The 19024-nt window shown below is 38.5% G+C and overlaps 1 protein-coding gene across 2 annotated transcripts in view; it reads left to right on the top strand.

Annotated features, from left to right (window-relative positions):
- LOC126424546 (uncharacterized) overlaps positions 1–7056 on the top strand; it is a 176078-nt gene extending 169022 nt beyond the window's left edge. For both annotated transcript variants that reach the window (XM_050087290.1, XM_050087289.1), the window contains exon 19: positions 832–7056. In XM_050087290.1, coding sequence (XP_049943247.1) covers positions 832–964 — 133 coding nt within the window. In that variant the 3' untranslated portion in view covers positions 965–7056. The remainder of the gene's footprint in view (positions 1–831) is intronic.
- The last annotated feature ends 11968 nt before the right edge of the window (positions 7057–19024 follow it).

Below are 19024 nucleotides of genomic sequence, written 5' to 3'. Positions count from 1 at the left end.
TTTAGCGTTTTGGTACGAGTGTTATATTTTAAAAATGTGTTTCCTCAAAAAATGTACTATTTGCATTTGTTAAATTTTGGAAAAATGCTGCTCATATGTATGTTTATATTCATTTATTGCATTCTCAATGTGTATGTTGAACTGTGATGGGATAAGGCTGCGTCCCTACTCAATACCTTTATTTACTCCTCTAAATTTTCGCTCAATGTCTTTCTAATTTGACAACTGCTTCCCGATTCCTGTGAAGTTACTGCACTATTTTCCTGTCTGTGATTCAATGTAATCCACATAAAAATTTGCATAATTTTACACCATTTGGCATTATTGAAAGAATTTTTTAAATCAATGACACCTACAAATAGTGATTTATTTATCCACAACATATTTTGACACAGTATTAGTAAAATAATTATAGCGTGTGTAGATTCACACGATCATCAGTGAGTTTTGTTCACTATTCTGTGGCGTAAGATCTGTATCAGCATCTTGGTGGCACAGACTAGTAAGCTTACTGCCTTCACACCAGTCTCACATGGTTTTCTTAAGTACTATTACAAGAACTGATATTCGTAAGTCTTCAGCGATTTCTCCTTTTTCATACATCTCTGTGATGAGCTCTTGTGGGCAACATATTATCATCTAGTGCTCAGAGCATTTACCCACTTACTGCATAATGCCTAGGAGCCTGCATCAGCTTTAGTTTCATAAGTACTTTATCAAAAAGTTGAGCTGTATATCAAAAAATGAAAACCTGACAGTCAAAACACTAAACTTCGCATCTTCCGAGTCGTGCTGTGTGTCGGAAGATGAGGTGTCATTATGGTTTTTCAGGCTGCTGGCGCACATTGAGCAATACAAAGGGACGTGGCTGCAGAACCACCTGCCGGCCGGCCTGCAGGGCTCACTGCTCGTCCTCACGTCAGCCCTGCACCGCTTTGTGCCTGACGAGACTCAGCCGTCGTAGCGGTGTGGAATCGGGGTTTGGGTCCGACGTGACGGGCAATGTACGAACTCCCACCGCAATTCCTCGGATCGACAGTGTAATCATTAGAACATGGTAGTTCGAGCAGCATCCGCCTCCGGTCATAGTACCAAGTACACTCGAAGGTGTCTCGACGGGTGGAAGAGTTTACTTTTGCTATGTTGCTGTTAGGTCCAGTGTTAGTCTTTACATTTATTGTTTTGTACATTGATTTAAATGTTTGTTCTGCAAGCAATATTCTGTTAAGTTTTACTACAAAGATGTTTGTTAGCTTTAAACTATTTTTTAAGTTCTTTCCGCACTTAGAATTGACAGAAGTTATTTTTTTGTGGTTACTTAAAATATTATATTTTGAACTGCATTATTTTTTTGTCCGGGCTTATTGTTAAATACAGAAGAACAGGTTAGGGAATAGTGCTGTAGCAAACTTTTAGGTTGCAGTTCTCTAGGAATTTATTTTGTAATTGTGGAATAGATTTAGAATTTTACTTGTGTTAAAATTTTAGTGAATGAAGATTGGTTGTTACTATTGTTATAAAATTAATTTTTTAAGTATTAGATATCTGGCACCTGTGATTTTTATGCATATACTTTGCACCGAAACATTCTCTGTTATGAAGAATATTATTCAGAATATTTAAAAATTATTAGAATATTTTGTTGTGACATGAGGGAAGAATTTATTTGAAATGAGAATCCAATTTCTGAGCCAAACTGAATCGAAAACATTAATTTTTTGGTCGTAAGTCATCCCGGAAAGGAAAATACACGTTTTTCCATTTTTGAGGTGCCGAAGAGCAGAGCAGCGATTACTCGTCAAACAGATGTCGGTTTGTTAGAGGATGAACAGACTTGGCTATTTTTTTAAAAAATACAGAAATCACTTGTTGTACTTGCCAAAATTTTTCCTGTCCTTAAGCTGTCTGAAATGAGTGCAGTAATTTGAGCTCCTCTGGACGATCTCCGTCTACACGGTCAGAATGACAGCAAAAGCAGTCAGACTGTGCATTTTCACTGGCAGTATGTAGAGAATACATTAACTTTGTGGCCATTTGTGGTACCCCCCTCCCCAAAACAGTCTTGTTTCAGCCAGGAGCTTATATCGCTGTTCAGCAGCAGTAACTAGTTTCCCGTGTCTGTCCACTCAAATTGCATAACTGTGAAACGGAATATGTTAGGTCTGAAATGACTAGCATGTGAATTTTCAGTTAAATAGAGAAATTATAATGTGTGAAGACATTTGTGTTGCTTTGTGCCTCACGCTTCTCGCACCTCCTTACACGCCCCCCTCAACTCCCACTGGCCTCTGCTTCCTATTCCGTACTCAATTCTAGAGTGGTGGACAGATTGTGACAACAAATTGTGGCAACTCGAGCATCTGTGTAATGTCTCATAAATAGTAATCGATGTGTCCCGACCTCATGGTTCTCGTAAGTGACTTTTGTCATTTAAGGAAAGCTTGTTAATAAGAAGACTGAATATTGAGTATTTTATTATCTGTTTTCATGTTTCATAATGACATTTACAAATATATTAACATTCCAAAAAATTGTTGTCCTTCTGTATGTGCCCTATGTTACATTTATTAGTGTTGTAGTTTATACTGTTTATAATTGCCTCTGTCGATACTTTCTCTGATAGGATACAATAGCTGATAAAAAAATGAATACAGTATTGCGGAACGTGTTTGTGTCCTCATGTGATGAGTAGGCACAGTGCGGGCATACTTTCCCCTCACATTTTTAAGGTTTTTATGTGAAAATTTCACGCCAAATGTCATGTATCACCTTTTACTAATGTTCATTAGCTTTTATTCACTGTTGAAAATGTTCCTTTGAAGAAAGATATAGTCTGTCCAGTTTACTTGATAAGAGCAATTCCCACAAAAGGCAAGTTTCTGCATTTAGTACATGTTCAGTGTGGATGTTATGTGATGACCCGTACTGTGCAACATTGTGAAAGAATCATTCCAGGTACAATTAATTATTAACCATTGTACAGGTTGTCCATGATTATCTTTACAGATTTGGGATTTTATAACTTTAAAGATAAAGGTAATAACAAGTGGTTTTCAACAAGTGATAGTTAATTCATATAGAGTGAGTGAGTGAGTTAGTTAGTTAGTTAGTTAGTTGTTTTAGTTATGGTGTCCCACATTAAAAACCAGTTATTATCTGGGTTAGTTTTAGATTGATTAAATCCTAAAATTGCAAAGAGAAATTAACGGACACCTTGTACTTGCCCAGTTGTGTAATTTCATCTACAACAAAACTCATTTTGACATATTACAATTTTTAACCTTTGCAGCCAAATTGTTGTTTTCCCTGTATAGAGTATCTCGACAGCTCGCACTGCTGCCTCCGACAGTTGTCGGCTACAGAATTTGTCGCTCGCTCTGTGGGCTCTGACAGAACGTTGAATGGAACGCACTTCATGCTGCCCTGGTAGTCCTTTTGTGTGACAGTTGCTAGGCTGGTGCTAATGATGTTCCATTCACATTTTTGTAGGTGTCCATAAATAATCAAGCAATAAAAAGTCTGATGAACCATAAATTCCACCATGAAAGCGCGAAGAACCGTCTACCTCATTTTGAAATCTCAGACATTTTATGAAATATTAGGGCTGTGAATGATACGTGAGATGAGATGCTGTCTATGTGATTTTCATAGGTTCAGCAGATTGATGTTGAACTATGAAAACCTTGGATGAGATAATAGAAATTTGCATTTACAGTAAAAGTTGTACAGAAAACGGCATATGAAAGCTTAAGACAAGTTTGTGTGCACAGTATTAGTGGCTCATCATCTTTTGTTAATAAATATTGATATCTGTACAAAATTCTAACAACTATGTGTATAAGTGGAAGTATCCTAATGCAGGTAAAATCTTCTCTTTGAGTATTTGCTGTTGGCCACTGCAGTATTAGATGTGCTGTTAACTCGTGAAATCACTCACATACTTTGTCTTTGATAAAGAGAGTTGTTTGTTTGTTTAAAGACTGCCTTAATTTAGTGTACTACAGTCTCATCTAAAGAAAAATTTGCTCGTGTTGTCAGGCCACTGATCATTCAGTACATAGCGCAAGCCCCACTTGTACGTTACAATTCATTAATGACCATATTGTCCGTCAAACATCCGTTTTTGAGTTTTCTGGGACAAGGCAAAATCTGAGGTTCCTGACATTAATGTGTGTACTTTACAGGAAAATTTTAATCGTGTGTGCTTTGTTTGGGGCACTTGCTGCAACAAATAATGTCAACATTGTCTGTATGGTCGAAATAAAAGCAATGGTGGGGAAAAAATGATCTGTTTTCAAAATTCGGTAGTTGTATTGACATTAGGAACGAGACGATAATGTGAAATGTCGTGTCCGAAATGTACAATCGAGTGGAGGATACAGTATTATCAGGAGAAATAGTATGATGGCAGAGACTGGAATAGGCTATAGAATGAAGTAGGCCTTTCTGTGCATTTTCCGTGTCGTAAGTGAAGTGTGGAAGTGACATTTCATTTGCAGAGTTCTCTCTCTCAATTTCTCACACAAATTTTTATTTCTCTTACAGTATCCCTAATTGCACATTAACAACAGTAAAGTCCTTAGGGAAGCATAGTAGTCTTTGTGTGATACTACCAGTTATTTGGCTAATTTGCCTTAGAAGTGCAGCTCTCTTGTCCTACTGTCCACACTACATTTTTGTCTCAAAAGTTTGGCCCAGCTCTTTTAAGACTATTTCAGTAAACTTCTTTAGCCCTGTTTTAAGTTTTGTTTTTATTTAGATGACAAGTTCGACAGTCTCCCACTGCTCTTCCTCTTGGGTCATCTGCCCCTTTGAACACATTAGGTCCTGAAAGTTCAGATTTTTACATTCTCAGACTACTGCACGTTTTCGGAATTGGAATGCCATTCTGTGACCTACAGTAGATGTGGGTGTTGAAACCTTTTCATCACTGTGAGAGTGCTATCTGAATATGGCAGGAGAGACCTGGTGGACAAGAACTGTATTTCTTTATTTCTTTACATTTGGTGACAAAAGTAGTCCAGTGAAAAGATGAGAACTCATTTAACAGATAAATTATGCGAGGCACACAGGAACAGAAAGATGAGGTAATCATTTACAGCTGTCATACATCCATTTTTCTTCCGCCTCTGATAAAAAGAATGTAGAGAGACTGATGCAGTAATAGACATTAATTGCATTATTATTTTATTAGTTAATAAGGAAATATGATATTCTTTTGAAGCATACAGATCATTCCTTTTTCTGTGAAATAATTTCAATCACACACATTTGTGATGTGTTATTTAACTGTCCTTTACTTTAGTGGAAGTATCCAACTCTTCACATTTTGTCATTTTCCTGTTGTTGTTTTATTATCCTTCAGCACAAAAAATTACCTCAGGTACTGAATATCTAAGCAACCCCTCCCCCTCTAATTTTTTTCTGGTTAATGTGGCAGGCCTTTGAGTTTCATAAATTACCCAAAGAAAGTCCTGTCTTTGAGATTTACATATAAGGTTCCCAGAAAGTCAGTGGATGACACTTATCGGATTTCTAAATCTTGAGAGGAATGCAGGTTTAAAAATCATTTTGGCAACAGTCAAACTAACATTGTGTTTTGATTGACATATTTACTGAGTTCATTTGACTATTTTTCTGAATAACAAATACCCCAGTTTTCGTTGCAACTAACGAGTTGTCTGTTTTCTGTTTGGCAACTTCCAAAATACCACTGGAGGATATTAAAAAAAGTGAAAAGTGATATGTGGATCATTGGACGGTGCACAGTACTTTTCTCAGATTTCCTGTAGATCATAGCAGTGTTACACTAGTGAAACTGAATGCCCGAACGAAATTTATAGTCTGTTTGAAACAAAATAGTTAAACAGCTTTGGTCAAATTCAGATGAGTGAGAATTCTGCTTATCACAAAAAGTAGTGGCAGCAATCATTATTAAGTAAAATCATTGTACATGGAAAGTTCTGTCCTCCCTTTTTCAAATCACAAATTGAGCAGCTTAAAAACGACCATACATTCAGGATGGGATGTGAAGTGTCCTTCCTCTGCCGGTTCTGCCAGGCACTTAAGTGCGAGCATCGGGGCTCCACGAAACATAGTGATGACTCATGGGGAACGGTGTGGTGATTTCAGTCTTCATGTGACTTTGGCAGTCGATGAACAATAGTATTTATCATCTGATAAAAAGCTGACCAGAAATGAACTGTCTAAAGTAATAGGAACCAGTAGCTATTGGTCTTACACTTTTTACACAATAAAAATATGCTTTGTCTAATTTATGAGTCTTTTGTTACAGTTGTAGACGTATTTATAAATTTTGCTGTTTGTGTGTATGTTATGATGAGAATGAATAAAGAAACTTTCAAAATATTAATATAGAAATAACCTTTGGAAGCTCCTCATGGATGAGAAGAGTAAGATCAATTCTCGGTCACTTCTTATAAATTTTTGACCATCATCAGGTCCACTGTTGTTAGACTGCCACGTGTCTCTTGTCGTACAGTCATCCTCTTCCATTTCCTATTTCGACATAGCTCTCGTGGCAGATTTTTTTTTCCTCCCATCGCATTTTCTTTCAAAACCAATAACAGTAGAAAATATACGTTTTTATGTACATTATACATTGTTCTTCTGTACAGTTTTGAAACGAAGGAACGTGAACAGTTTCATCATCTCGTAACAATATTGCGTCAACAAATCTTTTATGATCACAGTATTTTCAATCAATAAAGAACACTTTTCATTTGAATGTCTGAATTTCTTTGTTAATGCAATATATTTTATGAATAAGTTTCATTTTAATGTAGTGATAACTTAATTTTCCTTTTTGGTTAGGGTGTATGTTGCTATCTCTTTGAAAGGGTGTATCTTAATTATAATCAGTGAGACTGAGGCAGTGAGGATTCATGAAGTGTACTAGCCTGCGCAGTGTTGGTAGTGTTTCAGTCACAGAAGCAGCATTTTGGCAATATTGTGAAGCAGTCTTTCTGTTAAGTTTAGATATTTGTACATCAGAATATGATTTGCTTATTTGAATTACATTTTGTTGTACCTGAAGTGGCATTTTTATTTTTTAATTATCTATATCCACACTTTACCTACAAAATGCAATCATTATATATACCGCTTTTGTCTCGAGCACACATTGTACGAGTTATATCGTCGTGTTACAAATAGAAAAAGCGATACCTAGTGGGCAAAATGAAGCTGGGCTACAAAAATTTCATGCAGCTTAAGATAGGCAACCTGACTCACGTCTTCTGCCCTGGATACAGGAGACCTCTCTTGAGGTGTGTCAAATATTTAAGGAAAAAAGAGAACAGTAGCTATGGCAAGCAGCAGTCCAACATATTAGGTTACATTGAGGTTTCAAAGTGATTTAATTTCTTCAGAAGCTGGGCTCACTGGGCATATCCCTTCCGAAGATTTGTCTTATGGGGTGTGTCCCCACTCCATCACAAGGCAGTGATTCACTTCTCATTTAATCCACAGGAGGAGTGTCACCTCTTTTTCACATTTTTCTGTATGAAAGTGTACTCCTCTGCTGCTGCTGCTGCTGCTGCTGCTGCTGCTGCTGCTGCCAACTTTGGGGTCTCTACCTGTAACCTCGGAAATGGTTTCTGTGCTACACCCCACAATATCGGGTCCTTGTCTGAATTGGCCATCCTATCACTCCAACCTGCCAGAATGTAGAGTGCCATCACTGCAATGTGGAAGTGTCAGATTTGTATTACTTGAGTGGAAGACTATGGAAGGTGATTGTATCTCCCTTTGGCTGGTTTGACAGTTGTGTGTGATACCACCGCCAAATACATACTAGGTGTGTTTATCAATTTACGTACTTTTTAGATCACTTGTTAATGACCCAATACAGTTACACTAATTGGATTATTTGAGAACATTCGTGTTCGATCACCTCGAGTAACCTCTCGTGATCAATCTGTACAAACTACGTCTTGGAGATATAGTGTCATATGTTAACCCTTGGATAGTTTTTTCTCCTGGACACAATATCTGTCATCTATCCGAAGAAATTTTCTGATGTTGCACGTCCTGACTGCTATAGATAAGGAACACAAACTCTTCTAATATCATCAGTGAGCAATATTTAAGTCAAATCCCATGAAATTATCGTAATTTAGATTCAATTTTTCTTCCATTGCTATGATTCCCATAGATCATACTCTCCATACCACATCAAAAAAGAGTGCGAAGAACACAGTAATGTCTTTGTTTCTATGTAATGTCAAATTTGTTCGAAAAACATTCTCTCTTTATTCTGATAATGTTTTAGACTAATATGGCATAATATTTCACTATAACTTTCAGTCAAAATATCCCCACTTCACAAAGATCACTCCATTTAACACAAATTTTCGATTTTCATAAATAGAACTTTTCAAAGATGTTACACTTTATGGTGATTCCCTATAAGCAGAATATCAACCCGTCTTTCAGATTAAATCCTGTTGTTTCGGTTATGTAGGGTCATACTTTCTTAAGAGTAAACATTTTGGAAATAAAATTCGCAGTTCAAGTATGTACATTTCCAATAACAAATCCATCTCGGTGTTTTTTTTCTCCTGTGTCGTGCATGTGCTGGAAGTTCCTGGCAGATTAAAACTATGTGCCAGAAGAAGACTCCAACTCGAGACATTTGCCTTTCACGAGCAAGTGCTCTACCGACTGAACTGTCCTCAGCTTTACTTCTGCCAGCACCTCATCTGCTAACTTCCAAACTTCACAGAAGCTCTTCTACAAATCTTGCAAAACTAACACTCCTGGAAGAAAGGATATTGCAGAGATTTGGCTTAGCCACAGCCTGGGGAATGTTTCCAGATTGAGATTTTCATTCTGCAGTGGAGTGTGTAAGATATGAAACATCCTACCAGATTAAAACTGGCAGAGCACTTGCCCGCGAAAGGCAATGGTGCGAAGTTCAACTCTTGGTCTGGCACACATTTTTATTCTGCCAGGAACTTTCGTATCAGCACACACTCCGCCTCAGAGTGGAAACCTCTTTCCATTTATATACTATTCCAGATGAACACTTAAACCAGACATTTACGTTTACATAGTGTGTTCACAGCTGAATTGGCAGACTAACATCGTTTTATGAACACTACATATTTCATTTCAATAACATAAATTCATGTCTTTAATAATAGCTGCAGGAAACAGGCACAGTGACAATGGCTCCTTCTCCCAGTGCGTGGCTGTCAAGTGACAGTGACCCCCGGCTCCTTAGCTGGTAGTACCTGTGGTGTCAGAGCTCAGTCGCCCTCGTGTCTGCTGCTTCGCAACCATAAAAGAAACAAAGCATACAGTATTTTGTGACAGAAGATATGTTCTGTACATTATAGCAGTGCGCTTGTGGGTCAGGGTATGCTGATCATCAATATAAATATCAGAACAGAAGCTTATTGCAGATGCATCATGTTTCCTCCTGTCTATGAACAATCAAAACCATAGAGTACAATTTTTTCATATTATGCAAAGTGCAGTCAAATTAATCCTTTCATTGCTACGCATAAAAAATGTGTGTGTGTTTTCCACATCTCCTCCTAAACCACTGGATTGATTTCAACCAAAATTGGGACTCGTGTCCCGTACTGTCAGGCAACAATTGCTGTGTCAGTACAGGACCACCTGCCTCTCATAGTTCAGGGTATATTGTTTGTCATAAACACTGAGATGCATGAAAAACTACTGCATTGTTGACATTTCAGTTTATTACTTCTTTTCAACGAACTCCATTCACAACACATTTTTCAGGCAGTATGCACATATGCAATATGAATGTACAGGCCAGGAGATATGACCTCATAAAGACATAATCTATGAAAAAATAGTACATCATGCATGAAGTTTTAATACATTTATTTTTTACTACTAAGACACTCCTACACTCGAGTCAGCTTAAGGGAATCTCCGGCACCTTGCAGCACTTTTGACAGCTTTCAGCTGTGAAGCGCATATAGCTGTCAGCGAAAACAATAGCGTTCTGTAGAGCTATGAAGAGGCGTTACGATAGACGTGTACAAAATCGTGTGGTCAGCTGCGGCCACCGTATTAGAAATATTGTTGATAATCAAGCTCTTGAGTTAAAAAAACATTACATAGAATTTGTATTTTGCATACTATGTTTCATAATTTGGATACTGTACTTACACGTTTGTTCATTATGCGTGTGGATTATTTCAAAGGTGTTTTCACAAATACATGGAAATTAATTTTTTAATATTACCCTACAAAAACAGATAGAAAATTGGCAAAATGAATACCTGTCAGTGCCAGATTTGTCAGCTCGTGTGTGTGTGTGTGTGTGTGTGTGTGTGTGTGTGTGTGTGTGTGTGTGTGCCACTCTCATTTATATACTTTTAAGTTAAATATGCTATGCTTGTTTTAAATTGGTTTCTTATATTTTGTTGTCCTGATAATGTTCTGTGTTAGATCTGTTTACATCCCTCTAATCTTCAAAACTGCATTGTTGAACTGTGCTTTTCATTGTTGCTTTCCCGACAGGGCATTTTCTGGCACAGCCTTTCCAATGTGCAGTCATCACACTGCCCACCTTCTGCCACATGCTTGTCTCAGTTAAAAAATTAATCCATGTGTCAGCCACCACAAATTTGGCACTCTTCTCCTGATTTATCTAGCACAAAATAAATATGTGTAGGTATAATTAAACACTATTGAGTTTAATTTCGTATTTGTGATTTCAAGAAGAAAAAATATTCAACTTCGAAAAAGTCCATTTCTGGTGCCACACATGGGTCACGCATCTGCTTTCCCAACACTGCAGTGAAAGGGTTAATACACAACAACAGCAAGGTTTCCCTGGGGCATGCACAAGTTTAGTTGTACGCCTGTTGTTGACTCTATTCAAGGTAACATGTGGCATCCTTCCTACTGAGAAATCCTCAGTCCAGTCATAAATCTTGTTTTGTAACCCATCTGATCATACTTTTGTTATTAAACATTGGTGTGCTGCAAAGGCACATATTTGCAAAAGTCAAGAAATACTGCATCTTCTAGCTTTCAGGATGTCATGTGAGAAAATCACTTGTCAGGTTTCGCATGACACATGAATTACATATCCGTGCTGGTTGGCATAGAAGTTGTAACATTTGAGCTCAGAATATGTTCTAGAATTCTACAACAGTAGGATTTCAATATATTGAAAGCTAGGTTTGTGGATTACTTCAAATTACTGGCAGGTCAATCCATAAGAAGTGATCCAATGAGGATTGCTTGACCATTTTTAAATATTTTGATTTTTTTTTGCTTGTGATTACCCTATAATTGAGAAGTCCAAAACAGCTTTTTAAAAAAATTTACCTTGCACCATTACGGAATGGTGGCCACTTTTATTTGCAAGCGCACGACAGTTTTTCAGTTTGGAGACATTATAGTTAATTTGAATATCTCTGCACTGGATTAAGTTACAACATTACAATTGACATTATTGTTTTTAGAAAAAACTAGCACTGACAGGACAAAATGACCAATTTTTGGGATTGCGTGGCCTTTAGCTAAGCTGTTTGTGAGCCTGTGAAGTGTATTACAAGAAAATTAAGTGATACAGTGCATACAAAATTGCAAATGTGTTCCATTACAGGAAGATTGATGTCTCATAAAAGTCCTTCAGACAATAAACTTACACGGTTCGCCCAAAACATACGAAATGGTTGTATTCTTTTTTCTTCCACCTGCACCATCAGAAAATGTCGGTGTTTCATCAAAGTAAAACAGAGTACACAGCAGCGTCACTGTTAAGCATCTAGATTAAAAAAGTGTGCTTTTTGTGTATTCTTTTCACCATAGTAACTTGCATTAGGGGTTAATGAGTTTTGTATCTTATTTAATGTCTGTAACGTCTTTGAAGACTGCTGTAAATTTATTTTCATAATTAATCTCCATTTACAGAATACGCTTCATCACCTTGTCCAATTTTCTTATTATGTCATCACAGTCTTGGTAATGTGTCAGAAGTGTGTGTATGTCAAAGTAATTCTCTGAATAGAGATGAAATTCGCCTTTTGAACCTCCCACCAGTGCACCATAGGGTAAGATGGCGTTCCTTTGCTCACTGCTCCCCAACCCACCAAAGGACATCGTATGCACTTGACTTCAATTGAGAGCTGGTTTCCAGATCAAGTGCATCTATAGATTTGTGAACATTAATACAGAAGACTGCAATGAGAAGCTATGTGTCGACATGGCTCGATGCAAATAAGCATTACTAATAGTCAGTGGCTTTGCATGCACGGTTACTGTCAGTGGGGTAGAACAAAACTATAGTACAGAAATCATAAATATTCTTGTATTCTGTGATATTTCACTCTGTATTCAAGACTTTGTAACCTGGGCTTTTACCTGTGTCTATTCTCTGATGATTCCTATACACATTTTAACCTCTTACTGCATGCTGGGGTTCTTGACACAGTGATTTTAAGTAACAATAACAGCCCGATTTTAACTGTATTAATTGGTTCTATATAGAAACTGAAATCTAATCAATTTAACAATGCAACGGGAAACACTAGCTGCACCTTGAACCAACACATTCACTACTGTTTTCCTACTGTTTTCTTTATCATGATCATAGTTAAGCTGTTATTTTATTTGGTCCCATTAAAGCTTTAATCATTCTTCCTCCAATCTCTTTTTTTCATATTTCAAACCATTCTTTACAATGGGGTTCATCAAAATTTGCATTTAGTAAAGAAATTTTGTTTTACATGTTTTTGTAACAACTGATGGAGCAGTTCCACTATGTCTGCTGCATGGGGGATGAAATTTCTGTAATAATTTAGTTGGCCCAACACAGATTGAAGCTGTTTAGCATCCTTAGGTGCTTGAAGTTTCTGGTCAGTCTAGATGAAATGTGGTGTCGGTCGGATTCCCGGGGCACTTAAGACCTGGCCTAAATATTCCATTTGAGTCACATAAAGAAGACACTTGGCCTTTTTACATTTGAGATTGGCTCACTGCAACACAGCACACAGAGGGCTAAATCCTGAGCATTTTAACCTGTAACAATGATGTCATTATGATAATTTGCTGTTCTGGGCACATCATGAGTCAGATTTTCTAAGTATCTTTGAAAAATAGCTGGGGCAAAGGCAATGCCAAATGGGAGCCTGTTATAGCAGAAGAGCCCAAATGAGATGTTGATCACCAAAATGCATCACGATAGTTCATCCAATGGGAGATGAACATAAGTGTCCCCTTAGTCAATCTTCTCAAAAATCTTACATCCTGCAAGGTGCCATGGCATCTTCAATTTCTGGGATGGGGCAGGCATCGATAATGGTCTGGGAATTAATTGTGGTCTTGAAATCTCCACAAATTCTTAGTGACGGATATGGTTTTTCCACAATGATGATCAGGGTGGCCCATTGACTGTTACATACTGTTGTCAAGATGAATTTCTCTTGCAGGCATTGTAGATCGAAAAGTAGCTTCTTCCTGAATGCAAAACGAACCATTCATTTCTTGAAGAAACAGGATGTGGCAAACATGAGCCTCAACCCCTGTGATCCAGGTAGAAGGTTGAGAAAAGACTGACTCATATTTGATGCATAAGTATCGTAAATAGGAGTTTGCTGCTGACTGCTGGATGCTGTTAGCCGAGTCATTACTTGCAGGTCGAAGGCATTAAAAAGATCCAAACTGAGAATGTTCGTGGCTCCCTTGGTATTAATGACCAAGATGTATGCCGTGACGGTGGCTGGCTGGTACTGAATTCAGGCTGTAAATTGTCATTTGACTTCAGTAGTGTTGCTGCTGTAACAATGGCATTGCATGTGGAATTCCTGAAGCAGAGGGAAGTCGAAACCCCAGTAAGTTTCCAAAAACAATGATAGTCATGGAAGAACCTATATCAATCTGAAAAACCATTGAGATGACACTGACATCCTTTGTGAAAGTTAAGTGTCTCAGAGATGGGAAGTGTGGCCTGTAAGTGTAAGACATCTGGTGCATAGGCCCTGGGCATCTCATCTGATGCTGGATTTGGGGGCTGCAAAAGGAAGGAAGGAAGATGAGGATTTAACGTCCCACCAACCATGAGGTCATTAGAGATGGAGCACAAGCTCAAATGTGTTTCAAGAATGGGGAAGGAAATTGGTCATATCTTTTCAAAAGGACAATCTCGACATTTGCCTTGTTGGGGGAAATTGTGAAAAACTATATTAGGATGGCCATACACTGATCTGAACTGTGGTCCTGCTGAATGTGAGTCCAATGTGCTAGCCACTGCACACGTTGCTTGGTACCGGGGCCCATATACGCACAATCTACATTCACCTCGAGAGATAATTGACAGATTTCTGCTTTGTGTCCTGTTTTGCTACAAGAGAAGCATTTGGCCTGGTGGTAATAGTACTGTTGCCATGGATGCATTATGAAACCATTGCTGCAAGAGGGCAGCCAGTGTGGGTATCGCGCACCTGCGCGAGGTTTTCCATAGTGGGTAACTCAGTTGGGTGCAAAGGCTATGTATGGTCTCAGACCTACGAGTTGCGGGTACAGGAAATACTCTAGGGGCATGCTACAATGCTGCAAACGATGCAAGAGATGGTTCAAAATTCCTAATGATGGGCAAGTATAAAACGAGGGATCCTTAAGTCCGGTTAGATCATTGCGAAGTCCTTCATCTGACAAGTGGACTAGGATTGTTTCCTGGACTAGGGAAGTTGCGTAATATTGTTTATGTTGGGGTTGGCACACTTGAAACGGCAATCTCACGACAAACCATCTAACGTGACAGTCCACTCCCTATAAAATTGTTCGCTGAGCTTCTGGCAGCCAAAAACAGTGTGACAAACTGCTGCAACATGCACTTTGGAATAAAAATATTTGAGAAGACATACAGGAGGGCTCAGGTCTCAGCTTCCAGGTTGAGCTGCTGTAGCAAACGGTAAATTTCTGGGTCTGAATGTGTCAAAAATAATGCACTTTGCTGTGCATCACCTGTGATACTATGAGCCAGATATTTTGCTCCTTTCTGATCCCGTATGTTGCCCACGGCTAGATCTTTCTTTCAAACAGAATGGCAGAGGTAACGTTTCAGAAGTGAGTCAATGTTGGGCAGCCAATTGGAAAGTTCTGGATAGGATGTGGTGATGACAGCCTTCTTTCTGACCATTGCATGCATGGCCTGTTGCATGTCCTGGGGCAGCATTAGTATATGGGTAGTAACAACTGATGTGTTAGGCATAATGGAATGGAAAATAACTATCTACGTCTTCATGACCTGTGAAAGCAGCCATGTCATACCAGCTCTTCTGCATCGACTCTCCACCAGGTTGCCGCTTTACTGCCTGAGCCATCTGGATCTTCTCCTCCACCACCAGGTTTTCTGAACTGTGAAGTTGGGAGTTATCCTTATAACACATTCTCTACTCCCGAAATCATCTTGGCCTCGACCTACAGTACCATACTGAGTCGACACCATCCACCTGACAGTTTGCACTTCCTCTTTCTTATCACCTTCTCCCTTTTCTCATCTCCCACACTCTTCCTGTGCCGCCGTCTGCAATGCAGTTGCCCATCTTTCCCCACTCCTCTCCTTTTTTGCTCTGTTTTCCCCAGTTCCCTGCCCCACAACCTCCTGACCATTTGCCTGATGGCACTCTAGACCCTACACACTCCGCCAGACTGCGCTCTTCTCTCTCCCACCTGTACACCGCTATACCTTCCCCTTCCCATCCCTCCAGATTGCTGCTTCCATACCACGTGACAGTTCCATTCTGGTCTGAGCTGCCAGAGACGACAGTCATGTATGTGTGAGATGTGCTTGCTTGTATGAATGAATGTGTATGTGTTTCTCTTTCAGTTTTTAATGAAGGCTGTGGCCGAAAGCTAATGTGGTAGTGTCTTTTAATTGCACCTGTGTGCAGCTTAATGTGTTATCTTTATGGTAAGCTGCAATCTATCTTTATCTTAGAGTGGTGATATTCCTCATGATGTAGGAATCACATGCGCACACACACACACTCACACTTTCCACCTGGGATGCAGAACACTTGCCAAACACACAGTTCATAGAAAAATACCTCATTGCCACTCATTATTTCTGTGCTGATTGAGGCACAATGAGAACACAGCACAGGTAAAAATTGTAGAGGAGATTAATTCTAATGTATATGAACTAATGCGCCTTCTTGGAGAAAGTCATTTACACGAGTTGTTTGTAATAGTTCGTGGTGAACACTGAATTTAAACAAGTTCATAAGTGAGCACGGACAATGTCAAAAATTGTAGATTCACTTTGGAAGTGAACAGTACCACGTAAGATAAGGTCAACAACCAATATTAAAGTCCCTCGGAGTTTCAGGTGTCGAGTCAGTGTCCGAGCAATTCCTGAGCTAGTCATTGGCAGCTTTTTGCATAAAACCCCTACGTCTACTGTAAAAATGTTTCATGGCATCCCATTTATATATATTTCTGGTTTCTAAGTTACCCTCAGAACTTCACTTGAAATACAGGGTGAGTCACAATATTTTCCCCCAGTTTGTGGAGGGTATTCCTTAGGTTATTTGAAACAAAAAGTGTAAATAAAGTAATGGGATCAGATCCAAAATTAAGGAGCTACAGCAACTGAAAAACGAAGGAAAATAGCAGAAAAAAACTTTTATTGTAGCATTTCACTATCAAAAATGCATGTAATAATTAATTTAGACAGTTTTGTAGCAGTCTCTTGCATTCAGAACGGATTGAAAGCAAGTGTTCAAAATTACCTCCCTGCATTTGAAGATTCGCACGGGACTGACCCGTGCAAGTAGCATTTCGTTATTTCACATGCTTGTTTCTTATTGACATTGCGGCATCGAAAATGCGTCGTATCAATTCTTCTCGTGTTTCCACCTTAACTTCGTGCACGATGTCTTTCATCCACCCTCAGATGCAGTAATCTAGAGGTGTTAAATCATCTGGCAGGCTAGTTGGTAGGTTCCCCGCCATGTGGGACTTGCTGATTAAAATAAGCTGTTACCACATGGTGGAAGTGTGCAGGTGCCCCATTGTGTTGGATGTACATGTGGCGTCTTGTTTCCAGTGGAAGATTAGATTAGTTTTTTGTTCCATAGATCCGTATTGAGGAGATTCTCGTGGATGTGGAATATGTAACTTTTTTAAGCTGAAATAACAATACTAATAGTATGAGTATATACAATACATCATTTGTTTCTATTAAAACATTAGTCAATGGAGTAGAAGGAGTTGACCAACAGTAAGTCTTTCAGACTTCTTTTAAACTGATCTTTATTTGTAACTAAATTTTTTATGTTTACTGGCAAATTCTTGAAGATAAGTGTTCCTGAGTAGTGGACCCCTTTTTGAACTAAAGTAAGTGCTTTTAAGTCCTTGTGCAGATCATTTTTGTTCCTGGTATTGTATGTATGAACTGAGCTGTTTGTTGGAAAAAGAGATATATTATTTAGGACAAATTTCATTAAGGAGTAAATATACTGAGAAGCAGTAGTTAGTATACCCAGTTCTTTGAAGAGATAATATGTTATTTGTGGTCAGATAGTTGAGAAGCTGCCTGTACATTACTTTTTCTAAAATTTTTGAGAATGCTGGCAAAAGTGAAATCGGTCTGCATATTTTAGCCAGTCAAGAATGTCCCAGTTAAAATTGATTGGTTACACAAGTAACTTAGGACTGTACTAAACTTTGTTGATATTTCATCGTAACCACTGGAATGCTTTGTTTTTAAAGATTTTATTATGGAAGTTATTTCTTTGGGTGAAGTGAGTGACATATTGATGTACGTGAAGCTATTTGTGAAGGCTAGTTTCAGATATTCGAGGGCATTATTTACTGATCCTGACAATCCCATTCTATCAGTAACGGATATAAAGTACTTGTTAAACAGATTTGCCGCACTATGCCCAAGGGGACTGATAACCACAGCAGTTAAGCCCCATAGTGCTCAGAGCCACACTATGCCCATCGTTTACTAATGTGTCATCTACCCTTAATGCTATTTGCTCCTGTTTCTTTCTGGTTCTACCAGTCTCCTCTTTCACCATATCCCATATTGTTTTTATTTTGTTCCCTGATATTGCTGTCTTTTTCTCGTAGTGCATTTGTTTAGATGTCTGAATTACTTTTTCAAATATTTTACAGTATTTCTTGTATTTAGCTAAATCACCAGCATTGGGGCTATTCTTGGTCGACAGATACATTTTCCTTTTTGTCTCACAGGAAATCTTTATTCCTTGTGTAATCCATGGTTTTATTATAGACGTCTATTTAATTTGAGTAACTTTTAGAGGAAAACAGTTTTCAAACATAGTACTGACATTGTTCATGAATGTGTTATATTTTTCATTCCAGTTCATATCTTTGAGCAGTTTTCTAAAACACTCAATTTTTGGTTGATTGACTACTCTCCTGTACTCTTCAAGGAGCTGCGCTAAGTCTTCTCGTAAAAAGTTACTGCATATCTGACCATTTAAATTTCCTGGGAGAGTAAACAGCTCCAGTAACTAGTCGCGCACAACACCACACCAGACACTGACGCTGAATCTGCATTGAAATTGAGATACTACTGTGGCATGGGGATTTCCGTCTGCCCAGACATGCATGTTGTTGATTCCATGTCTTTTAAAAGTTGCCTCATCACTGAACATTATGAATCAATAGAGCTGCCGATTTTATTTAACGAGTAACAAAAGCGCAAATGGTTGGCACAATCATGTGGCTCTAAATGGTGAACTTTCTGCACCTGAAAAGGATACAGTCCATTTTCATGAAGAATCCTGCATACCTTAGATTTTGAAATGTTCAATCGGTTAGCTAGGCCTCTTGTACTTGTCCAAGGACTGTACTCTACTGAATTAAGAATGTTTTCCTCTTCTTGAACATCTCGTCTTTCGGAGTGAATACGAATACTGGGATGAGTACCAGTTTCTAGCAATGCTATATATGTTCCACTAAATGTTTGGCATTCGGACTCCTACAATTAGGACACCGACGGTGATATTCGGCAACAGCAGCTTTCGCATTA

This window comes from Schistocerca serialis, chromosome 10, assembly GCF_023864345.2.
Source record: "Schistocerca serialis cubense isolate TAMUIC-IGC-003099 chromosome 10, iqSchSeri2.2, whole genome shotgun sequence".
NCBI lineage: Eukaryota > Metazoa > Arthropoda > Insecta > Orthoptera > Acrididae > Schistocerca > Schistocerca serialis.
This window is presented reverse-complemented; position numbering and strand designations above follow the sequence as displayed.